This window comes from Myotis myotis, unplaced genomic scaffold, assembly GCF_014108235.1.
Source record: "Myotis myotis isolate mMyoMyo1 unplaced genomic scaffold, mMyoMyo1.p scaffold_m19_p_2, whole genome shotgun sequence".
Classification (NCBI taxonomy): domain Eukaryota; kingdom Metazoa; phylum Chordata; class Mammalia; order Chiroptera; family Vespertilionidae; genus Myotis; species Myotis myotis.
The window spans coordinates 69048790-69060888 of NW_023416324.1; the positions used below are offsets into that span (position 1 = coordinate 69048790).

Consider the following 12099-nt stretch of genomic DNA (forward strand, 5'->3'; position numbering starts at 1 on the left):
CAGGCAAAAAAAAATATCTAACTGCTTGTCAAGTGTAGAAAAAGTAAGCACAATAAACTTTTATTTAAAAAAAATCTAAGGTTACAAGTTAGTTTTCAATTAATCAAAATAACATAAGAGCCTGCCAACTGCAGAGGGTGCTATAGGAGATGTAAATATTTAATATCTTTCTATCTTGTCATACTTTTAAGTCATTCAATCAATAGGTGGTTCAGTTTACAACCAGGGGAGAAGATATAGAGAGAAAATGACCTCCTAGGGACTATGTCACCTCAAGACAAGGCAGGATTTGAGCAGAACTTTTTTGGAAAGTTAAGTTTCAAATGAATAGATGAATTGAGGATAAAATTGGTGAGAAAGATGTAAGTACAGATAGAAGTGTTCAGAATTAAAAAAAATAATGATAATCAATTTGGCCACAACAAATGCTTATTGATAAAAGAGTAGATGAAACTAATAAAAGTGATTGAAACATAACTTTTGGAAGCTCTTGATTAGAAGATCTAAGAATGAAAATTTATCCATTAAAACATTTATGGTTTTTGAGCAAGTAAATAATATAATCATACTAGTGGCCCGGTGCACGAAATTCGTGCATGGGGGTAGGGGGTGTCCCTCAGCCTGGCCTGCACCCTCTCCAATCTGGGCTGGATCCCAGCAGGATAGGGCCTAAACTGGCAGTCGGACATCCCTCTCACAATCTGGGACCACTGGCTCCTAACCACTCACCTGCCTGCCTGCCTGATCAGCCCCTAACTGCTTCTGCCTGCCAGCCTGATAAGTTTTGAGAGATGAAACCAAGATAAATACAAATATACCCAGGAATAAAGGCATCACACTGGGAAATACTGTACAAAAAATAAGCCCAAAAAAGGCAATATCTTAATCCTTAAAAATAACTCAGAGAAAACTATTATATGTTAAGGATTTTTCTCAGCTCTTTTTTTCAATTCTTAAATTTAATGATTTCTAGAATTAAAGAATTTGAAAAAAGGAGTTCATAGACTTTAAGGCTGATCTGATACAAATAATTATAGCTTATCATACATGTTAAAGACAACAAAAGCATAACCACAAAGAAGGAAAATTTTCTTAATGCTCAAGTTGCAAGAAACAACCTGATACTCTGAGAGTATGAATGGCATGCTGTTAGTCCAGATTTAATAAACCTAATACTTAGTAATGGCTTTTATTTTCTTTCTATTTACGTACATATTATGTTAACATTTGTTTGTGGCAAATTATAAAGAAATTCATCATTATGAAATATTTATCCTAAATAAATATGAAGGGAACAAAGAAGGCTATTTGCTCATATGTCAGCATATGTAGCTTTTATTAAAATCTGGTTATTCAATATTAAAAACTAAATACAGTACTTAAACCATGAAAGTATGTTAATTGATGGATTTAATAATGAAATGCAGGTGACATTTCAAATCTTTGAAAAATATCACAATTAAAGAAATGCACAAATAAATATACTTTTCACTGATTAGACTGGCAAGAATTAAAACACAAATTAACATTTAGCATAGTGTGGGGAAACAGATATTCTCAAAAACTGCTAATAAGAATGTTATGATACAATCTCATTGCAATTTTGCAATATATATCATAAATTAAAGGACATATACAGGGACCCAGCAACCCATTACTACAAATTACCATACAGACAACTCACACAATCCCAATGATAGAGTCAAGAATATTTATTGCAGTATTGCTTATATAAGCAAAAAAAAACAAAACAAAACCCTGAGATTTACCCAAGTATCTAAACAGTTATATGTAATGTATATATGAAAAAATGTCCAAGACCAAGATATATTGCTAAATGGAAAGAGAAAGATGCACAATATATACAAGCTATTTTTGATAATTTATGGGGAGCACAGTGCTGGGAGAGAAGAGAGTTTTACTTCTTATTTTTAAATATTTCTATACTATTTGCTCACACATATAAGGAATATGACTTTTATTTTAAAATACAATTTTGAAAATACTGAATGTTGCTTGGCAATATATTTGAAAACAGTCAAATGTACACTGTACAATGTCATCAAGAGTGAAGAACAAATAATCATATTAATTAAAAGGTGTCTTTTTTCACATTACAACAACAGGAAGCACATCTACCGTGCTACTAACACAGAGAGGGTAATTTGGAAATTAAGGAAATTAAGCTAAAAAAGACACACTTTTGGGAAGAACTTCAAATCCTTGGAGTTAGGAATTCTGCAAAATGGAAAAGCTTAGCCGCAGTTGACTAAAATATTCAAGCACAAAATGAAGAGGAAGAGTCTGAATTCAAATATACCTATCAGCCTCTGGGAGGGGAATGCACTAGTCTAAAATCTAATAAAGACACTAAATCAAGCAATCACAAGATTAAATTTCTCTGAATACTCAAAATTTATCAAAAAACACACTTAACATCCATGATGAAATAAAAGAAATACCTGGGGTCCTACATTCAATTAGAATCTGTGTCTAAGAAAACCTTTGTAAAGAGATAGAGGAACAGCATGAGATGGGGTCAACATCCCATCCAACTCTGTGTTCAACCTTTATGGCAGAAGCTGCAAAGAGGAAAAGCAACAAATTGATCCCAGTGGGAAAGAACCTCTCTTCGCTTTGGACTTGCTAGAAGGCAATCAAGCTTCAGGCATAAAAACTCCCCAGCTGACTACGATATCCAACCCAACTAGCCAAATTTCAAATATGGAAGAAAACTAGTGCGAAATGCTTCAAAGTTTTATAAAGTTTCATTTCTTAAGAAAATATAGAGGGGGATAAATGGTGATGGAAGAAGACTTGACTTGGGGTGGTAAACACAATACAATATACAGATAATGTATTATAGAACTATAAACCTAAAACCCATGTAATTTTATTAACCAATGTCACACCAATAAAATTCAATAAAAAAGTAAAAAATATATATTATTTATGTATATTACAGATTTACATTGATAAAACAAACTTTTAAAAAATACTTTTCAGCAAACATCAAGTTTCCTAAGCTATAGGAAACGAAAATGTTATCACAATTCCAGGCTATAATTCAATTTCTTCCTCCACTCCAACAGTTTTTACCCTGAGGAAAATGAGAAAAAGTTTTCTTTACTTCTTACAGAAGTGACCAATCTTCCTAATCTTCTACTTCTATTAGTCTAACACATCTTTTTAAATTTTTAGAAAAATAAGTATTACAAACTAGTACAAAAGAAATAAGTAGTATAAACACTATTAGTAACAAACACTCCAATTTCCATAACATGGATTAATGCCTTCATTTGGGAAGAGTAATCAAAATCAATAATGATTAGCTATTTTATACCAACTAGACTGAAAGAAGACAGGGGATATTTTATTTCTCTTTCCAAAATGTCTATAATGCTGCCTTATATTGCTCATAGGCTCCTTCATACAACTCAATAGCAACTGAAGTGCTAAAGCCCCCATCATATTCCAGCAAATATTCTGAATCTCTATTTGTCTGAGAGATAGCTTTTCATTGTTCTATGTTTAATAAACATTCATTAAGTACTGTGCTGAGATAAATAAAACATGGAAGGTATCTACCTTCAAAGAGCTCACAGTCTAGTAAAGAAAACCGACTATGGCGGTATGGCCAGGTCTGGCTCAAAAACAAAATGATGCTTGAGATGGGACTATTTCAGGAGATAAGCTGATGAGGAGGGAGGGACATTGACAACTGGGGATGCAAGCGGTTGGAGAAGACTGACAACATATACTTAGGACTAAAACTAAGACTATAAAGCCTCATATTTTGTTTACTCAGATACTGCTAGGCATTCTGAAACAGCTACAGTGATAACATTGTATAGCATTTTATAGAGCTTACATTTCATTGTGCAGGTGATGTGGAAAATGAACGGGAAAACTAGAGGAAGGAAAGCAGCTGTAGAATGTTGGCACTCGGAGAATCCAATAAACAAAATTATAGACAGTGCATAAAAAATTTGTAGTATTTTCATATAACAGAATATTACTCAACATTAAAAAATAATGAACTACTGATACAACATGGAGGAAATCTCAAAAAGCATTATGTTGTATGAAAAATAGAAACAAGAGAATACAGAATGTATAGTTTTATATACACAAAGTTCAAGGAAAACTAAGCTATGCTGATAGAATGCAGAATGATGCTTACCTCAGGGAGAAAGGATATTGGATTTGAAAGAGAAGAGCAAGAGGAACTTTCTGGGACAATAAAAATATTCTACATCTTGATCTGGATAGTGGTTATATATATAAACACATATTTTTAAGTCATTCAGCTCTGTACTTTAAAGTTTCCACATTTTACCATACATACATTAGAATTTAATATAAAAAGAAAACTGCACATATAATTGGGGTGGGATAAAGTCAGAGTAAATTAAACCAGTATCATCCCCTGAGTAATACCTAACTTATAAGAAATCAAAATAAAGCTTCTAATAAACCCTGTATATTCAACTAGCAAACAAAATCCCTGTAAGACCTTAAGTACAGTAGCTTCTCTCCTTCAGGAAGATATGCAGGCAAATGTTCCTTATAATGCATGCTAGCAAAATAAAATGCTTTTCCTAAATAAAAAGAAATAGTGCCCTATTAACCAAAAAATAAATATTTTCTACACTGCAGTCACCTATCTCATAAGAGGTAATATAAAGATTAATAAGGCATAAGGAGCACTTAATACAATATACAGACAATAAATATTCTTCAAACTACCATTACTATCATCCTATATTATAAACTCTAATATGCAAATTGACCAAACAGCAGAATGACTGGTCACTATGATGTGCACTGACCACAAGGGGGCAGATGCTCAACGCAGGAGCTGCCCCCTTGTGGTCAGTGCGCCAGAAGCCGGGCTCAAGGCTGGCAGGCACAGCAGGAGTGGTGGGAGCCTCTCCGGCCTCTGTGGGAGCACTAAGGATGTCTGACTGCCAGCTTTGGCCCACTCCTCATGGGGAGCGGGCCTAAGCTGTCAGTCGAAAATCGATGGCTCCCAGACTGCGAGAGGATGCAGGCCAGGCTGAGCACCGGGTCTCTGGTTATTATATAATAGCAATAAAAGGGAAACTGCTTAAATTATGTCTAAACCACTTATTGAGAATACAATATTTAACTGCATATTACTCAATTATAGCACTTCTCATAACAGGTGTGTTTTTTTAACTTTGAGATCAGCAAGTTTCTGACAGCTGAACCATCTGGTTAGATTAGAGAAAGATCAAGTTATGTAATTTTATCAAAGTATTCTTATTTTATATCTTGAAACCAAATACACTTAACAATAGATAGTAAATGTCTATTTTTTAACATTTCAACAGTTTATATTATTAAAAAGCACTTTTTATATTATTAAATATAATATTTAATTTATATATTATTAAATATATTAATAATATTTATATTATTATGCTTTTTATATTAAAGCACTCTTTTTAAAAATATAAGACAAGAAGTCTTATATTATACCAGACCAAAAGTACATGGCCAAAATTCAATTTTTTGAAAGTCAACAGCCTTAAAAAAAATAAAAGCAAATCAGAATGCTAAATTTAAAAAACAGAGATACCCACAAGAAAATATTAAACCATTCATTTTTTAATATTATGTTAAAAAGTCACAATTAGGATAATTTAACCAATTTGTGGAAGTACTTTATTAACTTTATTAACGGAAATAAGAAAGTAAAGTTCACAAAAGCAAAGACTACTCAAGTACTATAATCCACAAGTGAAGCAACCTAATAAACCTTTTATTGAATCTGATTTTCTAACATGTTTTATAGTTATTAGAAACTGCACACCTAAGTTATAAAACTCAACATAGAAGAGGAAATTATTCAGTTCCACAATTTGATAGCTGTATTTTTCTCCCACCAAATCATCTGGGTCAAGTGCATCAAAAAGTCAATTCTTTGGATTTCAGAATTTTATTAAAAAACTCATTGATTCTGGACTAGAAGGCACTTTTTTTTTTTTTTTTTTTGTATTATTCCTTGTTTGGTATGTACTATTTTAAAAAAGCAGTCTTCTACTTACCTAGATTTTGTCTTATTAACATCTTGCTGCAGGAGCAATCTCATTCAAAATTAAATCAAACCTGAAAGAATACAAGTAAAACCATCACTTAATTTTCCACTCCAGATATGAATAATTATATCTATGACACACAATGCTTTTAAATTAAAAACTACAAATCAAAATTTTTCTTGGTAAGACATCTATCTGAAAAATTGTTCAACTAAAACATGATTATTTTAACCTTCATGAAACTGGCTAAGTCCTATTATTTTTTTAGAAAAATAATCTATTTGCTGAAACCGGTTTGGCTCAGTGCATAGAGCGTCGGCCTGCGGACTGAAAGGTCCCAGGTTCGATTCCGGTCAAGGGCATGTACCTGGGTTGCGGGCATATCCCCAGTAGGAGATGTGCAGGAGGCGACTGATCGATGTTTCTCTCATCGATGTTTCTAACTCTCTATCTCTCTCCCTTCCTCTCTGTAAAAAAATCAATAAAATATATTTTAAAAAAAAAAGAAGAAGAAAGAAAAATAATCTATTTAAATGAGAAATAGTTTCTAGTTCTCTTCAAAACATTTTACAAAATTTGTTGTAATAACTTTAATAGTATGTCAATAGCTATAATTAAAATCAGAATTTGTTCATAAAACATAATATCTAGATCACTGTTTACCTAATGTTATTATGTACATATCAAAAAAATGCCAAATAGTTGAAGAAAAAAATACAGAATAAGATACATAAAAGTATATACTAATAGTAGCTATAATAATAGCTAATGTTGATTAAGTACTTTAATAAATACCAAGAATTATTACAGAGAATAGCATATATTGATACCCTCCTACTTCCTCAATTTAATCTTCAATCTAGTATAATGTAACCTTCACCCCAACACTCCACTGAAAATTTACTTGTAAAAAATCTACTTATCTCTGATTTTATCACATTCTATTAATTCTGAGGACTCAGTATGTCCTACCCTGAACTCTAAACATCTCTTTCCCCTGCCTCAAACAGGCTTGTAACTCTTCTGAATTCTTATTCTCAAAAAACTGCACCAGCATACCTATTGCCATTTATATCTAGATTACTAAACTGTTCTATTTCCAGACTATCTTCTCAAATTCATCCTTTCCAGAACTATAAAAGTAATCTTTTTGCAATGTCTATATTGAAGATGTCATATCTATGCTTCAAGTCCTTCAACAGTACCATCAATAACTGCATCTCTATCTACCCCTAATTTTTACTCTCACTTTTACCCCATGCTTCTACTACACCAAATTCTTCAACTCTCAGAACACCCTCATGCTCTCAGCTTTCATACCTTTTCAGAGGGTGAACTATGCCTCCTTTATATCTCTTTTTAACTTCACTAATACCTTTTTACTAGTTTTTCAAATATTTAGCCCAGTCACCCTGACAGATCCTTCTTTAATTTCTCCAGCTATGTATAGCTGTGTTTCTAAACTGCTATAGCAACTGGTAGCAGTTCTGTATCAACCCTATCTGTTTACTTGTGTATTTTCTGAACTACAATGTCGACAAAAATTCATTTATCTCATTTTAGCATTTTCACTGGATGAGCACATTATAAAAGCATAACAATGTAGACTGACTACAGAAATTCTGTGTTGTATCCTAAAATGTACATAGGAATATAGAAGAAAAACAAGTAAAATTCAGGCTGAGTTGAAGTCACATTTTCAAAGATCGGAGGGAAAAAATTCACATCACTTCTGGATCTAGTCATGTTACTTTATGAAATAACTATGTATAAGTGAAATATAATTGGCAAAAATCAGCCAAGTAAAATCTTTTGTTGGAAAGGGATGAATTCTTTCCTAGAGCCTTCAGAGAGAGAATAATCCTGCTGACACCTTAATTTCTGTCCAGTGATATTGATTTCAAACTTCTGGCTTCCAGAACTATGGGAGACTAAGTTTTTGTTGTTTTAAGCCATCTATAGTCTGTGGTAATCTGTTAGACCAGTCATCAAAAACTAATATACTGAGTATGGTAGGTTCTCTAGGAAATAAATTAGAACCACAACATAAAAGTTGTTATGGACTTAATTGTGTCCCTATAAAATGCATATTGTGAAGCCCTAACACCCAATGTGACTGTATACTTGAAGACAGGGCCTTTAAGGACATAAATGAGGTTCAAATGAAATCGTAAGTGTGGACCCTAATCCAATAGGACTGATGAATATTGAGAAAAAAATACTCAAAAAAAATACCCTCAGCAAACCAGGTTCAACAGCACATTAAATGAATTATACCATAATGATCAAGTTGGGTTTATTCCTAGAAGGCAAGATGGCTCAACAAATAAAAATCAATCAATGTAATACACCACATTAATAGAATGAACGACAGAAATCACAATAATCTCAACCGATGCTGAAAAAGCATGATAGAGACAATCAATAAACTAAGAATAGAAGGAAACTACCTCAACATAATCAAAGCCATATGTGAAAAACCCACAAATAACATCCTACTTAATTGGTGAAAACAAATTAAGGCTGAAAACGTTTTCTCTAAGATCAAGAAGATGAGATGCCCACTTATACATATTACTTCTATTCAACACAGTACTTAAAGTACTAGCCAGAGCAAATAAATCAGAAAAATAAAAGGCATCCAAACTGGAAAGGAAGAAATAAAATTATCTGTTTGCAGATAACATGATCTTTTAGGTAGAAAATTCTACAGATTCTTAAAAACAACTGTTAAAATCAGTAAATGATTTCAGCAAAATTGCGGGATATAAAATCAGCATATGAAAATGAGTTATTTCTATATACTAAAAATGATCAAATTGAAAAACTAAATAATGAAAAAAATCTCATTTAAAAAGCATAAAAAATAATACTTGGGAACAGACTTAACCAAGGAGGCAAAAGACTTTTACATGAAAAAAATTACAAAACATTACTAAAATAAATCAAAGATACAAATAAATGGGGAGACATCCCATGTTCATGAACTAAAAGACTTAACATTGTTAAAATATCTATACTACCCAAAATAATCTAAAGTTCAATGCAATCCCTACCAAAATCTTCGCACATCAAAGGAAACAATCAACAGAGGAAAAAGGCAATCTACAGAAGTGGAGAATAATTTTTGCAAATCATGTATTTGATGAGGTTAATATCCAAAATATAAAAAGAACATCTAACACTCAACATTAAAAAAAAAACACACAAAAAAATGGGTAAAGGATTTGACTAGACCCGTGGTTGGCAAACTGCGGCTCGCAAGCCACATGCGGCTCTTTGGCCCCTTGAGTGTGGCTCTTCCACAAAATACCACGTGCGGGTGTGCATGTACATTGTAATTGAAACTTCGTGGCCCATGCGCAGAAGTCGGTATTTTGTGGAAGAGCCAGTATTTTGTGGAAGAGCCACACGCAAGGGGCCAAAGAGCTGCACATGGCTCATGAGCCACAGTTTGCCAAGCCGCAGTTTGCCGACCACTGGACTAGACAAATATCCAAAATAGATATACAAATATCCAACAAGTAGATGAAAAGATGTTCAACCTTCCTAATTATAAGAGAAACATAAATCAAAATCACAATGAGATATTATTTCACATCCAATAGGATGGCCACAATCCAAAGAACAGAAAATCAGTGTCGACAAGGATGCAGAGAATTGGAATTCTTGTACATTGTTGGTGGGAATGTAAATAGTGCAGCCATTACCGTATGGAAGTTTCTCAAAAAATTAAAAATAGAATTACCATATGATCCTGCAATCCCAGTCTGGGTATGAATCCAAAAGAATTCAAAGTAGGGTTTCCAAGATATTTACACACCCAAGCTCACTGCAGCATTATTCACAATAGCCAAGAGATGGAAGCAACTTGACTGTCCATTGACAGGTGAATGGATAAAGGAAATGTGGTATATACATAAAATGGAATATTATGCACTGACCAGTGTGCTCAGTGGTTAGAGTGTCGGCCTGTACACCAAAGGGTCCTGGATTCAATTCCTGATCAAGGGCACGTGCCTGGGTTGCAGGTTCGATTTCCTGGGTTAAGTGCAGAAGGCAACCAGTTGATGTGTGTCTTTCACATCAATGTTTCTCTTTCTTTTTTAAAAAATTTTATGTATTTATTTATTTTATTGTCTAAAGTTTTACATATGTCTCCTTTTCTCTCAATTGACCCCCCGCCCCCAGCAATTCCCATCCTGGGCAAGCCCCCCCAGCCCCCCCGCCCCAGTGTCTGTGTGCATTGGTTATGCTAATATGCACGCATACAAGTCCTTTGGTTCCTCTCTAACCCCCCTCCCTCCCTACCATTTGCCTCTGGATCTATTCTTGTTCATCAATTTATGTTGATCATTATATTCCACATATGAGTGAGATCATGTGATATTTATCTTTCTCCAACTGGCTTATTTCGCTTAGCATAATGCTCTCCAGTTCTATCCATGCTGTTGCAAATGGTAAAAGTTCCTTCTTTTTTATAGCAGCATAATATTCCGTTGTATAGATGTACCACAGATTTTTAATCCACTCATCTGCTGATGGGCACTTAAGGTTGTTTCCAAATCTTAGCTACTGTAAATTGTGCTGCTATGAACATAGGGGTGCATATATCCTTTCTGATTGGTGTTTCTGGTTTCTTGGGATATAGTCTTAGAAGTGAGATTACTGGGTCAAATGGGAGTTCCATATTTAACTTTTTGAGGAAACTCTATACTGTCTTCCACAGTGGCTGCCCCCGTTTGCATTCCCACCAGCAGTGCAGGAGGGTTCCTTTTTCTCCACATCCTCGCCAGCACTTGTCATTTGTTGATTTGTGGATGACAGCCATTCTGACAGGTGTGAGATGCATCTCATTGTTGTTTTGATTTGCATCGCTCAGATGATTAGTGACTTTGAGCATGTTTTCATGTCTCTGGGCCTTCTGTATGTTCACTTTCGAAAAGTATCTATTTTGATCCTTAGCCCATTTTTTCAATGTTTCTCTTTCTATCTTCTCTCCCCTTCCCTCCCTCCCACTCTCTAAAAATTCAATGAAAAAAATATCCTCAGGTGAGGATTAACAAAATAAAGAGAAGGAAATCCTGTTAACATGTTACATTACTAGATGCCCGGAGCACCGATTCATGCACCGGTGGGGCCCCTCGGCCTGGCCTGTAGGGATCAGGCCAAAACTGGCTCTCCAACATCCCCCAAGGGGTTCTGGATTGTAAGAGGGTGGTTCTCAGGTGATGCACCCCAGAATCGGGCTCCCTCCTCTCTGGTTCCAGGCGTGTCACCTGAGAATCGCAGCTGCCAAGTCACCCACAGCTCAGCAGCTCCTGCAATGAGCGTCTGCCCCCTGGTGGTCAGTACGCGTCATTGCTACTGGTTGGACGGTCAGATGGTCGCTTAGGCTTTTATATATATAGACTAGAGGCCCGGTGCACGAAATTCGTGCACTGGGGATGGGTGGGGGGTCCCTTAGCCTAGCCTGTGCCCTCTTGCAGTCCGGGACCCCTCCCTCCTTACTGCTCACCTGCTTGCTGCTTCCTACCGCTCGGCTTGCTGCTCCTTAGTGCTGCCGCAAAGGCTCCCACCACTGCCGCTGCACTTACCAGCTGCCCTGGCCCCTGCCATGGGTCGGAGCTCCTCTGCTACAGCAAAGGTTTGGGTTCCATTCTGCCAGGGCACCTTCTTAGGTTTCAGATTGATCCCCAGTCGGGGCTGACTGCTGCTCAGGAAATGACTGAGGACCGTGTGCTCTAGTCATTCGGTGGGGAGCTGGGGTTCCACTGCCAACCTGGACCACTTTGATCCCCACTACCCCCGCTTCTACATCAAGGATGACTTCAACTATAGCAGCTGCGTGGCCTCCGCCAGTGTACACATCCGCATGAGTAGGCACCCTCTCCGTGGCTCTCCGGGCGTGGCTGCTGCACAGTCGCCCCAGAGGCAGATTTCCGGGTTCCCAGGGAGAGCGCCCTCCGTGCCAGACTCCCAGGGAGAGCTGGGTTGGAGGGAAAGCACTTTGCCTGGAGCAGAGCACCCGTCC

At 35.8% G+C, this 12099-nt stretch overlaps 1 protein-coding gene and 1 long non-coding RNA gene across 12 annotated transcripts in view; both read right to left on the bottom strand.

Annotated features, from left to right (window-relative positions):
• The window catches only part of ZNF644 (zinc finger protein 644), a 130447-nt gene that overhangs the window by 80347 nt on the left and 38001 nt on the right, over window positions 1-12099 (bottom strand). For all 11 annotated transcript variants that reach the window (XR_004973805.1, XR_004973806.1, XR_004973807.1 and 8 more), the window contains one exon: window positions 6075-6135. Coding sequence is in view for 4 of the 11 variants with exons in the window: in XM_036347216.1 (XP_036203109.1) it covers window positions 6075-6096 (22 nt within the window). In the remaining 7 variants the exon portion in view is untranslated. Of the gene's footprint in view, window positions 1-6074; window positions 6136-12099 lie in introns of those variants that run through there.
• Window positions 1698-4868, bottom strand: LOC118675071. Its single transcript, XR_004973810.1, has 2 exons — window positions 3872-4868; window positions 1698-3100 (listed from the first exon to the last, which is right to left on the bottom strand). It is a non-coding gene; the product is annotated as an uncharacterized LOC118675071 (long non-coding RNA).